Raw genomic sequence first — 15,249 nt, 5'->3', positions numbered from 1 at the left:
ACTGGCATCTTTCCACCACTGTTCAAACATGCAATGATTACTCCCATTCTGAAAAAACTAAATTCTGACCCGAACACTCTCTCAAATTACCGTCCTATCTCCCAGCTCCCATGCCCCTCCAAGCTACTTGAGAGACTTGTCTACACCCGCCTCACACACTTTCTTAACTCACACAACTTATTGGCCCACTTCAGTCTGGCTTTCGTTCCCAACACTCCACAGAGACAGCACTGACTAAGGTAGTAAATGATCTGGTCACTGCCAAGGCTAAAGGTCATTACTCACTCCTAATTCTTCTAGATCTCTCTGCTGCTTTTGACACTGTTGATCACACATTTCTCAAACAAACACTACAATCCCTAGGTCTTAAGGACAAAGCTCTTTCTTGGTTCTCTTCCTACCTATCTGATCGCTCTTTTACTGTTCGTTTTTCTGATTCTGCCTCCTCTTCACTACCTCTATCAGTTGGAGTACCGCAAGGCTCTGTCTTAGGTCCACTGCTATTCTCAATCTACACCTCCTCTCTTGGCAAACTAATCCACTCTTTTGGATTTCAGTACCATCTGTATGCGGATGATACTCAAATCTACCTATCCTCCCCAGATTTATCACCATCTGTATTGGTCCGTGTCACTGAATGTCTTTCTGCCATTTCATCTTGGATGTCATCTCGCCACCTGAAACTTAGTATTTCTAAAACAGAATTAATTATATTTCCACCAGCCAATAACAGTTACCTACCTGATCTCTCAATCCCTGTTGATAACTCGACAATCCACCCTGCCCCACAAGCTCGCTGCCTAGGTGTCATACTTGACTCTGAACTGTCCTTTATTTCCCACATTCAATCTGTCTCAAAATCATGTTACATGCATCTAAAAAACATATCTAAAACTCGACCATATCTCACACAAGACACTGCTAAAACTCTGATCCATGCACTCATTATTTCCCGTATTGACTATTGCAATAGTCTCCTTACTGGCCTTCCCAAAAACAGGCTATCGCCATTACAATCCATTATGAATGCAGCTGCGAGGCTTATCTTCCTTGCCAAATGTTCATCGTCTGCTGCACTACTCTGTCAGTCCCTCCATTGGCTGCCGGTTTTCTACCGTATTCAATATAAAATACTTTTACTTACACATAAGGCTATTAACCAAACCACACCAACATACATCTCTTCACTCATTTCAAAATATCTTCCAACCCGACCTCTCCGCTCAGCACAAGATCTGATCTCTCATCCCCACGCATTACTTGCTCCCACTCATGGTTACAGGACTTTCTTCGGGCTGCACCCACTCTATGGAATGCCTTACCACACACAATAAGACTTTCTTCTAGTCTCCAATCCTTCAAGCGTTCCCTGAAAACTCACCTCTTCAGGCAAGCTTATCAGATTCCAGAACCGCCCACATAACCTTCATAGCTTCCATATCTAATTACATCCCCTTTTACAGGCCACACATAACCTCACACATTGTCTTTCTTTCACATCCTCCTGATATTTGGCCAACATTCCTGTGTGACTGGATCATGCAGCCCACCAAAAAACTCTCCATTCTGGCTGGCCAAAATTGCAATATATAGCACCTATCCTTGTGTATCAATGCCTATTTCCCTATAGATTGTAAGCTTACGAGCAGGGCCTTCTTACTTATATATCTGTGTGTTACTACCCAGTTTTGTTCTATTTATGTTTCCAATTGTAAAGCGTAATGGAATATGCTGCGCTATATAAGAAACTGTTAATAAATAAATAAATAAACTTTACTGGAATTGAAGCATTGCCATTTATAACATTTCTTGTCTTTTCCATGCTGCATAATCAAGACAGAAGAAGGACAAATATGGGTAATTTTGATTTATATTTTATTTCCAAAAGATTTTATTTATCAGTATTAGAAAATGATATTAACCAGCAACCTTTCTAGCTACACCCCATTCTTGCATTTTAAATGTACTGCTTTATAACGGACACTGAAAGAGATATCTGCTTAGTCCTGTCTTTTATTACTCCCTTGTCTTCCCTTCAATTACCATTAGCTGCTGTCTTTGGCATGAGATGTAGTCATTTCGAAATGCCGGCTAGGGATTTATGATAGGCATTGAAATACTGATGCCTATCATAATCCCTATGCCGGAACACCGAGGACGCCATCCCGAATGATGGTAAGTCCGTGGCGCCCTTAGCGTTAGCCACCGGAGGGGGGGGGGGCGGTTAGGATTAGGCGGTCTAGCGGGGCTAGGGTTAGGTTTTGGGGGGGGGATATTAGGGTTAGGCACCCTTAGGGGGGAGGGTTAGGGTTAGGCAAACCCAGGGAGAGGTTAGGTTTAGGCACTGCCCCCCTGGGAGGGTTAGGTTTAGGAAGCGGTAAAGGGGTTAGGATTAGGCACCCCTGGGAGTAGGTTAGGGTTAGGCACTAAGGGGGGAGGTTAGGGTTAGGTACCACTAAGGGATGGTTATGGGTAGGGGGGGACAGGGGAGGGTTAGGGTACTTACCTGCCTAAGTCAGGATCTTGATCCTGTCGGGCATCCGCTGTCGGGATTTGAATTGGCGGCTAAACAGCTGCCGGCATTTTAATCCCATTCCCTTTGGCACATGTATGGACTAAAGTCCATACATGTCTACAAAGCTGTGGGCAAAGGAGAATTCCCTGCAACCAATGGTACAGAACATGCAGGGGAGACATAGGAATGGAACAATCCAGTGAAGCTCATTTGGATGTTTGTTAATAGTTATTTAGTGCAGATAACATTTTGAACAACAGATGTGTTTTATTGTTGGGGCTGCGAGTGTTTTGCAAGTGAAAGGCATAAGCTTGGCTCAGCAAAGTGGTAATCACTATTGTCTGAACAGTCACAGAAGGCCTCATTTTTGTATTAATTTATTTGAATTTTAAATGTGTGTGGTTAATTCGTTAGATTTATATTTAACATATGTAATGTCTGCATTTTGTCTTTTCATTGTACAGACTAAAGTAGAACATTTGGAGAAGTGAGATAAGAACTATTCAATGTACAGCAAACTCAATATACTCATACATGCTTACTTTTTCCGCCTGTAGATCTGATAGCATTGTGGTGCGGTATGCTGTGGTCTTTGAAAAAGGCAACTCTGAATCTAAAAATAAAATTGATGAGACATCTACTATCACATCTAACAAAGTTGAAAATGGTAACAATGAAGAGGCAATAGAAATGTCATACACTGTCACAGAATTGCAGGAGATGGTTGCCATGGCATTACGGGATGATCGATCTTTACCCCTGGACCTCCAAACCCTCATGTTTTCAGATGGTGAGTAAACAGCCTTTGTGCTTTGTTTAGTGTTTAATATATGAAATTATTTTTTTATTATTTTTTTTTTTTTAAAAAAAGCTTTTGTGACATATTTGTCGGTCAAATAGTCTTTTGTTAGTATTTTATGTGAAAAAATACAAAAATAAATGACAGATTAAACAAAATCATAGTCCCCTTTTGTCTTCACTGTCTGCTATGAATACCAATTAGTATTCTTAAAAGAATAATGTGTTATTTGAATATAGAAAAATAACTTAATGATCATTTTAGCACAAAAGTTAGTTTCAACCTTATGTTAACATTTAATTAAGAAATTTGCAACAAATTTATTTTTGAATTTACCATGTGTAGAACCTGGCTATTCATGAAGCGATAATAATGTGGCCAGGAAATTCCGTTTTGGTAAAACTGTAAATCTGCACCTCAGTATCTAGACTGTATAACTGGGACAAACCTTGCCTTAATACATACTGTACATTAGGTTTTTTGTTGCATATTGCTTGTGCGTTTGCAGTGATCATACGCATCTTTGTGTATTCATGGGTGATTTTCAGTCACACTGATCTCTGAGGTTTCTTGCTGTAAAGGAAATGGGTGTTGCTGGGTTGTGTGTATGCAGTATGCACAGTATACCCTATATCCTGCACCCAGCATACTGTAGGTGTAAGTGCAGATGATAGTGATGGATGCTGCATGTGAAGATGGAACTGCTGGGGCGTTGCATACACAAAGCACAGCTCAATCGAATATGAATATTAATCGTAGTGTGTATGTAGATGCATGTGCATTATCTGGGGGTCATCATCAGGCCCTTGCTGTTCCTATACTCAGTAGATCTAGTCAGTTGATTTTAGTATAACTCTTTGGCAGAGGAGTATCATGGAACCATGGCACCCAGAGAAAGTGCATGTCATAGTGCCCCCCTGTACTCAACTGTGCCAGTGGGGTATGGCAAGCATCCGGGGGAATACTGAAATGAAGAAAAAAACAGCAAACAGTGGCAGTATCACACTGGGTATTGAGGTCCCATTGGGGGAATAGAATGCTTTGATGATGCACTATCTGACATTAACGGGTAACTGCTTTGGCACTACTTTATTTATGTATAGTATCTAGGATCTGACTTTTATCTAATTTGAATCATTGTTATCAGTCAATAGAGCAGATTGTATTATATATTCTGATCATTTAACTTAAATTGACAGACTGCATGTGCTAGAGTGAGATTCCACAAGGTGCACATCTTATTACTGCAATTACTGCCCCAAGCAGCTTTCACTGGAGTGGGAACACCTATGGGAAGCTCCATTCTCAGCAATGCTCCTACTTCGCAAATATACATTGCACCTACTTTGCAAATATACATTGCACCTATGCTATGTGAGTACTACTAATCATGTTCTGTCTACCACCATTATTTCAGGTCTCCTAATACAGTATTTTTTAAAATACTTTTCAAATTACACTTTGTGGTCATGCCTAGGAACACCTCATTACTTTCTATAGCAAAGCAGTGACTTTTTTTTAAATTCATACCTGCCAATAAGAAAAGGAGAGGATAGGGGTGGTGACAGAAACCAATAAGAAAGGAGAGGGGAGGGACAAAGAGTTGATCAGAGAGAGGTGGTGACAGAGGCCAAAAGAAAGGAGAGGGGAGGGGCAAAGACCCAATCCCATGGTAGATAGGGGAGGGAATTAAAGAGGTGAGAAGTGAATGTAATCAATCTGACAGAAAAGGGGAGGTGACAGAAGATGATCACAGAGGAGGGAGGGCTGGAGGGGAGACAATCTGGGCATCTTGATGGAGCATGAAATGTAGAAACGGATCTCAGATCCGTAACTTATTTAGGATATAGAGCAAATGAACCGAGATAAAACTAACAGGTGGCCGTCATACTGTGCAGCGCCCCATTATTTCCGGAAACCTGAATGGCGTCCTCTGTCCATTTTGGTGCCTAGAGCTCATGCTCCACTGGAACCACGTTCACTACTCCCCTGCTCTTTGGAATAACTTTCATTTTGGACAAGCAACTATTTTAAATGTGCATTTGACTGTGTTAGTCTACATGGGATCAGTGGTGTAGATAGCTTATACCATGAGGGGGAGCAAAGATAGAAAAGTAGGTGATACAGGCAGAATTAAGATATCAGTGGGGCAGACCCTCCAACTTGACCCCTTCCATCAAGTATAAACTGCTCCTAGACTTCCCACTCAATTTATGATGGCTGTCACCTGTGTTGAGATAGGTAATTGATGAGAAGGATGTTTCAACACAGGTGACTGCAATCCTAAATTGAGTCCAGTGCATTTTGTAACTGATGGCATGGGTCATGTTGGAGTGTCTAATGGGGTCCTAATAATTGGTACAGCAGTGTGAGGAGAGATAATATAGAGGATGAGAAATATTTCCCTCCTTGGAGTAATCGCAGGAGTTTTGATGGCACCCAATACTAAACCTTCAGGACCACAAAAAAATGGGCATTATAAGTATTTATACTTGGTATAAAGAATATTTTTTTAGCAGTACAGCCAAAAGTCAGTGTCAGGCATGGCTGTAGCCCTGTCTGTGCACCTGTGGACTCCGTGCTTGGGCTTGGAGAGCTTCAACTAACTTTTTATTAGAAGCCACACAACATCTGGTGAGCAGTGTGATTGAACTGCTTGGATGACAAGTAACAAAGCATTAATGCAGTGGTGATTTTGAGTAGCTGGGGGGGGAAATGGGGGAAAGGAGGAGACAGGGGGAGAGACAAATCATCATTTAGCTGATCCGTGCAGAATGTAATAGCATGACTGATCCCTGAGGAGCGTCCAGCCACCATTAAACAGGATATATAATAGGGAAGCGGTAAGTGGAAATGGATCAATTGCACTGGAGCATTTAGAAACAGTGAAATTAATTCAATATAAGTTCGAATAGGGAAGAAGGTGCACCCTTGGAGTAAATGGTATATGAAACGAGGTAAGAAGAAAGAGAAAGACTGCAGTATTGGGGCACACTTTTACATGTAAAAATAGATATCTAAAAATTAATAAAATGTTATTAATATTCATTAAAATAGAAACGGCCTTATACACACCTATCAAATTAAATGTATGTATATATAACTGAAAAAATTATAATGTAACTGAACCAATCTCCATTAGGGAGATCCCCTGAAAATTCCAAACAATGACACCTACATACCTGTTATACGATGTATACTTCACAGAATGATTTGTAGCCTTCAAATATAACATCTAGTATGGTACAAGGTAATTACAAAACCTATTATAAAATCCACAATTAATATCCTCAATTCTCAAGGGATCTGTAATGTTTATATCTGTAAGCTGAGCTACAAAAGAGAACAATACAATAATAGTTTATATACCTATACACATCACCTTATAACCATTTATACAAGCGTATTGGCGGTTTCATCGATATGCACAAATAGGTATTGTTTACTATATATATCCCAGCAAAAAGAAGAAAAGAAATTAACAGTATGTTATCCCATATGGAGAATGGTACATCATATCAAAAAATGAAAACACATATGTACTGTAGAATTACTTAAGATAAAACAAACAAAAAGGTGGCGAAATAATAAGTGAGTAAATACAATCACAAAGGTGAAAAGACACACATAATTTGTTAAAATGCTTAACACCACAAATATTTACCACATAATATATTAATTGTTCAGTAGTAGGGGCATCCCTCAATTCTACATAGGTGACTATAGGTAACAAAGATTTCCTACTCTAAATAGATGCAGACAATTAGAACTGTATACTGATATACCTGAGATCTGCTGTTTCCCGTTTTATAAATAGAGGCCAGGAAATGAGAGTCCCCAGTACTGGCACAGTGAAGAAAAATAAATTGCTCCTGCTTTTGGTGCCTGTTCACACCTGTTACCCCCTGTTGCTATGAGCAGCGCAGGGAGTCCCGGCGTCCTCTATCTTATCACATTTTATTCCCATCATACAATTACACTCCCTTCCCCTCACACCTGTTTCTCACATATTAACTTATCACCATATTCATTAATATATTTGTAATATTCTCCATTTGATTTACTATGTATCTTAAATGAATATTTTACTTAAATATCTATATAAAAATATTTATATCTGTAATGCAAATTCTTCTAATAGGATTCCCTGATGTTGGATTCGATCGGGTGTAACATCTGGAGTATCCAAATAATAATTACACTGTTTGAATTATATAAAGATCAACCTTATAAATAATATATTTAATGAACAGGATAAGTACCATTTTTATTCTCTCTGTGACATTCCAATCATAACAGTCTAGATTGTCAATCGAAATCCTCATTCCTATTTATTTTCATGTAACAACACGTTGGTTGGATCCGTTACATGTGACAATAATATCAGATAGAGACTGGCTAGGGAGCTAAGACTTCTCCATTGGTCCATTAAGTCACGTGATTGCGAAGGAGCGCTATGATAGGCTCTCTAGTATCAATATTAATCTACTCCACGGCAAACTTGGGTTGCCTTGAGTCACAATATAGATTCTATGATTTATAGAGCTTGAATATACCAAGGAAACCCCTTATATCTCTTCACAAATGGATCATTATTTAAGGACCTTAATTAGACACTGAAGTATAAATAAATAAATGAAAAATAAACAATATATGTATATACATATGTATTAAATATGATATATTACTGACTGCTTTGTGTCTGTACTATATCATAATTTAATACATATGTATATACATATATTGTTTATATTTCCATTATTTATGTATATTTCAGTGTATAATTAAGGTCTTTAAATAATGATCCATTTGTGAAGAGATATAAGGGGTTTCCTTGGTATATTCAAGCTATATAAATCATAGAATCAATATTGTGACTCTATATTGGACGCCTGTTGATTTGTGATAATGATTAAATTATATATCAATCCCATAAGGATGGACTATTATGACCATTATTGAATAAAATTAATGCAACACGATCCTGATAAAATTCAGAGATGGAGATTACAAATATAACTGTTAAAATTTAACTTATTCTTATTTTTTATTTTTAGTATAACTATACAATGTTTTTTATAGCTAAAGCCTTGATTAATATATGAATGTGACAATTTCCTGTATATAATCATTGTAACAGAGTGATTGCTAGTACAGACTGTGAATTGTATTGTTCCATTTGTTTGGATTGGCAAACACAACTGCCAATCATGTTAGCACAACCTATCAGTGAGCAGCCGGTGCTATTTAATCCCAGCTCACACAGACAGCCTCGAGCTTCCTTGACAAAGCCCCGGCAAAACGCACGTCAGCAGGGGCGGATTGGGATGGAAAACCAGCCCGGGAAATTTCTGGAAGCAGCCCGATTTCTGCGGTTAAACCCGAGCACTTTGGGCATGATCAGCTCGAAAAGCAGTAACAATTGAATTGCGCACTGCAATCTCCCGTCACTTTAGACGGGAGATCAGGACCGCAATAACAATTGAATAACGCCCTTAGAGTGTCCTGGAATATTGATGATGCCGCTGCTATTAGGTCAACTCCAGATACACTAAGGTTAATGCTTAGAATATATATAGATAGATAGATATATAGATAGATATATATAGTAAGAAACAGTGGCGGCACTCATAGGTCTTGGACATAGATGAAACAACAGGTCAAATTAACTCCTATTGTTTCATCTATGTCCAAGACCTATGAATCCCACCGCTGTTTCTTACTATTTTTCGGTGTAAGCTGCTTACCCGAGGAGGGCACCAAGGCAAGTATTGTGGTTTCATTTGGATTACAAGGAGTGCCAGACGTATGGATTGATATATATATATATCTCTACACACATATATATCAAATCCCACCGTACAAGTTGTCATAGTATATTAGGTGATGCTGACGAGTGTGATGTGATCACATTATATGTATATTAAAAGGGTCCTATGTCATATAGATAGATATATATATACACACACACATACATACATACATACTAGGGGTGAGCGGGTTCGGATTTCTGAAATCCAAACCCCCCCGAGCCCCCCCGATCCGAGTCCGATCCGAATCAGGCTCGACTTTTCCCGCCTGACTCGGATCTGAAATCGAGGCAAAACGTCATCATCCCGCCTTCCGAGTCTCGCGGGTTTTGGATCCTATATAAGGTACCCACGTCGGCGCCATTTTCTCACTCGGCTGTGGACAGTGAAGAGGGAGGGTGGGAGTTAGGGCTGTGTAGTGTAGTGTAGTGTAGTGCTGCTGTTGTCCACTACTTCAAAGTCCATAGGGGCTGGCTGTGTTGTGCTGTGCTGCTGTTGTTAATAGGGGCTGTGTCCACTACTTCAAAGTCCATAGGGGCTGGCTGGACTGTGTTGTGCAGTCAGTTCTCCATAGGGGCTGTGTCCACTCCAAAGTCCTGTGCAGTGTCCCAGTCCTAAAGGAGTGCTGCAGTGTTGTCCAGGGGGTGCTCTGTCCATCAGGGGTGCTCCCCCCAAGTGCTAAAAAAATAATATATTTTCTGTGTTTGTGAATTGTGTGCGCAGTAGCCGCACGTGCATCAACAAAGTAGTGCCAAGCGTGCGCCTGTGTCATAAGTAAAGGGCCGGCTGGCTTGACCGTTAAGGGTGCTGTAACCCCCGAAAGTACACTCCAGTCCAAACCAAAAAAAAAATTATTTTCTGTGTTTGTGAATTGTGTGCGCAGTAGCCGCACGTGCATCAACAAAGTAGTGCCAAGCGTGCGCCTGTGTCATAAGTAAAGGGCCGGCTGGCTTGACCGTTAAGGGTGCTGTAACCCCCGAAAGTACATTCCAGTCCAAACCAAAAAAAAAATTATTTTCTGTGTTTGTGAATTGTGTGCGCAGTAGCCGCACGTGCATCAACAAAGTAGTGCCAAGCGTGCGCCTGTGTCATAAGTAAAGGGCCGGCTGGCTTGACCGTTAAGGGTGCTGTAACCCCCGAAAGTACACTCCAGTCCAAACCGAAAAAAAAATTATTTTCTGTGTTTGTGAATTGTGTGCGCAGTAGCCGCACGTGCATCAACAAAGTAGTGCCAAGCGTGCGCCTGTGTCATAAGTAAAGGGCCGGCTGGCTTGACCGTTAAGGGTGCTGTAACCCCCGAAAGTACACTCCAGTCCAAACCGAAAAAAAAATTATTTTCTGTGTTTGTGAATTGTGTGCGCAGTAGCCGCACGTGCATCAACAAAGTAGTGCCAAGCGTGCGCCTGTGTCATAAGTAAAGGGCCGGCTGGCTTGACCGTTAAGGGTGCTGTAACCCCCGAAAGTACACTCCAGTCCAAACCAAAAAAAAAATTATTTTCTGTGTTTGTGAATTGTGTGCGCAGTAGCCGCACGTGCATCAACAAAGTAGTGCCAAGCGTGCGCCTGTGTCATAAGTAAAGGGCCGGCTGGCTTGACCGTTAAGGGTGCTGTAACCCCCGAAAGTACACTCCAGTCCAAACCAAAAAAAAAATTATTTTCTGTGTTTGTGAATTGTGTGCGCAGTAGCCGCACGTGCATCAACAAAGTAGTGCCAAGCGTGCGCCTGTGTCATAAGTAAAGGGCCGGCTGGCTTGACCATTAAGGGTGCTGTAACCCCCAAAAGTACACTCCAGTCCAAACCAAGAAAAAAATTATTTTCTGTGTTTGTGAATTGTGTGCGCAGTAGCCGCACGTGCATCAACAAAGTAGTGCCAAGCGTGCGCCTGTGTCATAAGTAAAGGGCCGGCTGGCTTGACCGTTAAGGGTGCTGTAACCCCCGAAAGTACACTCCAGTCCAAACCAAAAAAAAAATTATTTTCTGTGTTTGTGAATTGTGTGCGCAGTAGCCGCACGTGCATCAACAAAGTAGTGCCAAGCGTGCGCCTGTGTCATAAGTAAAGGGCCGGCTGGCTTGACCGTTAAGGGTGCTGTAACCCCCGAAAGTACACTCCAGTCCAAACCAAAAAAAAAATTATTTTCTGTGTTTGTGAATTGTGTGCGCAGTAGCCGCACGTGCATCAACAAAGTAGTGCCAAGCGTGCGCCTGTGTCATAAGTAAAGGGCCGGCTGGCTTGACCGTTAAAGGGTGCTGTAACCCCCGAAAGTACACTCCAGTCCAAACCAAAAAAAAATTATTTTCTGTGTTTGTGAATTGTGTGCGCAGTAGCCGCACGTGCATCAACAAAGTAGTGCCAAGCGTGCACCTGTGTCATAAGTAAAGGGCCGGCTGGCTTGACCGTTAAGGGTGCTGTAACCCCCGAAAGTACACTCCAGTCCAAACCAAAAAAAAAATTATTTTCTGTGTTTGTGAATTGTGTGCACTGTGGCTGCACGTGCATCAACAAAGGAGCAGCGCCAAGCGTGCGCCTGTGTCCCATAAGTAAAGAGCCGGCTGGCTCATTTCTTAAAGGGTGGTGTAACCCACAAAGTGCACTACTCTCCAGCAAAAATAAAATAATATTTTCTGTGTTTGTGTGCGCTTTAGCCGCACGTATATATATCAATATAACATAAATGGAGGACCAAACTTTCTCCGATAAAAATAAAATAGGGAAAGATCAAGAACCACTTCCTCCTAGTGCTGTTGCTGCTGCTGGGAGTTGTTCATCATCCCAGAGAGGAAGTAGGAACATCACTACTTTTACTAAACAATTGACCCTCCAACAGTCCCTAGCGATGAGGATGAAGTACGACAGCAGTCATCCTGAAGCAAAACGTATAACTGAGGCCTTGACTGCTATGTTGGTGTTAGACGTGCGTCCGGTATCCGACATTAGTGCAGTGGGATTTAGACAATTGATGGAGGTAGTGTGTCCTCGGTTCCAAATCCCGTCTAGATTCCACCTGCATCCTCAAAGCAGCAGCGACAAGCGTGCGTCTGTCTGTTAAAGGGTGGTGACACCCTCAAAGTGTGCTACACAAACAATTAAAATATTGTTCTTTTTTTTTTGGTCTTTGTGAAATGTGTGGGCTGTAGCCGCACCTGCATCCTTAAAGCAGCAGCGACAAGCGTGCGTCTGTCTGTTAAAGGGTGGTGACACCCTCAAAGTGTTCTACACAAACAATTAAAATATTGTTCTTTTTTTTTCGGTCTTTGTGAAATGTGTGGGCTGTAGCCGCACCTGCATCCTTAAAGCAGCAGCGACAAGCGTGCGTCTGTCTGTTAAAGGGTGGTGTAACTCTCAAAGTGTTCCAAAAAATAAAAAACTATTTTTTTAATGTGTTTGTGACTTGTGTGCGATGTAGCCACACTTGCATCCTCAAAGCAGCAGCGACAAGCGTGCGTCTGTCTGTTAAAGGGTGGTGACACCCTCAAAGTGTGCTACACAAACAATTAAAATATTGTTCTTTTTTTTTCTGTCTATGTGAATTGTGTGGGCTGTAGCCGCACCTGCATCCTTAAAGCAGCAGCGACAAGCGTGCGTCTGTCTGTTAAAGGGTGGTGACACCTCAAAGTGTTCTACACAAACAATTAAAATATTGTTCTTTTTTTTTTGGTCTTTGTGAAATGTGTGGGCTGTAGCCGCACCTGCATCCTTAAAGCAGCAGCGACAAGCGTGCGTCTGTCTGTTAAAGGGTGGTGACACCTCAAAGTGTTCTACACAAACAATTAAAATATTCTTCTTCTTTTTTCTGTCTTTGTGAATTGTGTGGGCTGTAGCCGCACTTGCATCCTCAAAGCAGCAGCGACAAGCGTGCGTCTGTCTGTTAAAGGGTGGTGTAACCCTCAAAGTGTGCTCCACAAACAATAAAAATATTCTTTTTTTTTTCTGTCTTTGTGAATTGTGTGGGCTGTAGCCGCACTTGAATCCTCAAAGCAGCAGCGACAAGCGTGCGTCTGTCTGTTAAAGGATTACATCGGTGACAGCATCCAAGTAGGCATGTCAGACAGTCCGTACCTGTACTGGCAGGAAAAAGAAGCAATTTGGAGGTCCCTGTACAAACTGGCTCTATTTTACCTGAGTTGCCCCCCCTCCAGTGTGTACTCCGAAAGAGTGTTTAGTGCAGCCGGGAACCTTGTCAGCGAAAGGCGTAGGAGGTTGCTTCCACAAAATGTGGAGAAGATGATGTTCATAAAATGAATTATCAACTCTTCCAGGGAGACCAGCCTCCAGAACGTACAGAGGGACCTGTGGTTCCAGCAGGGATGAATTAATACTCTGTGAGGATGAGGATGTACACACTGAAGAGGGTGAGGAATCGGTGGATGAGGAGGATGAGGATGACATCTTGCCTCCGTAGAGCCAGTTTGTGCAGGGACAGATAAATTGCCAGCTTGTTTTGTGGGGGCCCAAACGAACCAATCATTTCAGCCACAGTTGTGTGGCAGACCCTGGCGCTGAAATGATTGGTTTGTTAAAGTGTGCATGTCCTGTTTATACAACATAAGGGTGGGTGGGAGGGCCCAAGGACAATTCCATCTTGCACCTCTTTTTTTTCTTTGCATTATGTACAGTTTGGGGCCTAGTTTTTCAATGCCATCCTGTCTGCCACTGCAGTTTCACGCCTAGATGGGTCACGTGTTTGTGCCGCCCACTTGTGTCGCTTAGCATAGTCATCCAGCTACCTCGGTGCAACCTTTTGGACATAAAAACACTATTGTGAGGTGTGAGGTATTCAGAATAGACTGGAAATGAGTGGAAATTAAGGTTATTGAGGTTAATAATAGCATAGGAGCAGAAAAACCTACAAATTCTGTGATTTTAGCTGTTTTTATGCTTTTTTTCAAAAAAATACAGATCCAAAACACAAAACCCAGAACCCAAAACACGCAAGGGTGGTTTTGGCAAAACCAATCCAGATCCAAAACACGAAGAAAGATCCAGATCCAAAACCAAAACACAAAACACGAAAAGTGGCCGGTGCACACCCCTAATACATACACATATATATATATATACACACACATATGTATGTATATATATATATATGAGTCCTATGTCACATTTGGATCTTTTTAATATGTCATGTACACACACTGAGCATTTTTGCTCACAATATGGGCACCCCTCAACCCCCGTAGTGCCCCCCCCTCCTCCTGCAATATATTATATAAAAGACTTAAGATAATGTTTTAATACAGAGAGACTAACTTATACTGTGCGCACCTAAAGTCAGCCAGCCGCGGCCGCTCCCGCTCCTGAGTTCTGCTGTCCGGCCCGCTCCCGAGTCCCGGCTCCTTTGCCTTTGATTGCGGGAGGCGGTGCCATGAGCAGCCTGTCACTCACGAACTCCGCAATTGCGATGGGAGGAGCTGCTGTGGCTGGGCATGCGCAGCAGCCCTCCCGCGGCCATTTTTTACATGTCACGTCTTTTACAGGTGACTGAGGTGAGATGCTCTTCTCCGCTCCGATTGCATTAGCAGCCATTAGAGCTGCCGGTCAGGATGTCAAACGGCCCAGCAAAGGGTAGAAGGGACCGGCCCAGTGGGAAATGGCCCGCTGTCCCGGTGGCCCAATCCGCCCCTGCACGTCGGTCAGCCTCCTGGGGGGTTCCACAGTGCACACTCTGGACCCCCACACCACGGAAACCAGGGAGACATAACGACAGGTACTTCCTTCGTCTTTTTATTGCACTCTAGTTCCGGCCGCCAGGACTCCCTGCGCTGTTCATAGCAACAGGGGTTAATAGGTGTGAACAGGCACCAAAAGCAGAAGCAATTTATTTTTCTTTACTGTGCCAGTACTGGGGACTCTCATTTCCTGGCCTCTATTTATAAGACGGGAAACAGCAGATCTCAGGTATATCAGTATACAGTTCTAATTGTCTGCATCTATTTAGAGTAGGAAATCTTTGTTACCTATAGTCTCCTATGTAGAATTGAGGGATGCCCCTACTACTGAACAATTAATATATTATGTGGTAAATATTCGTGGTGTTAAGCATTTTAACAAATTATGAGCCTCATTTAGTAACGAGTTTTATCACCAAAACGAGTGATAAATTTCACTGCGTAGGATAATGGT

General features: G+C 42.0%; 1 protein-coding gene across 3 annotated transcripts in view; it reads left to right on the top strand.

The window, feature by feature from the left end:
- The window catches only part of IMPG1 (interphotoreceptor matrix proteoglycan 1), a 316,264-nt gene that overhangs the window by 64,978 nt on the left and 236,037 nt on the right, over positions 1 to 15,249 (top strand). For all 3 annotated transcript variants that reach the window (XM_088471628.1, XM_088471631.1, XM_088471624.1), the window contains exons 7-8: positions 1,837 to 1,857; positions 3,073 to 3,305. In XM_088471628.1, the coding sequence (XP_088327754.1) occupies positions 1,837 to 1,857; positions 3,073 to 3,305 (254 nt within the window). The remainder of the gene's footprint in view (positions 1 to 1,836; positions 1,858 to 3,072; positions 3,306 to 15,249) is intronic.

Source organism: Taudactylus pleione, unplaced genomic scaffold (genome assembly GCF_031769625.1).
Source record: "Taudactylus pleione unplaced genomic scaffold, aTauple2 ptg000015l, whole genome shotgun sequence".
NCBI lineage: Eukaryota > Metazoa > Chordata > Amphibia > Anura > Myobatrachidae > Taudactylus > Taudactylus pleione.
This window is presented reverse-complemented; position numbering and strand designations above follow the sequence as displayed.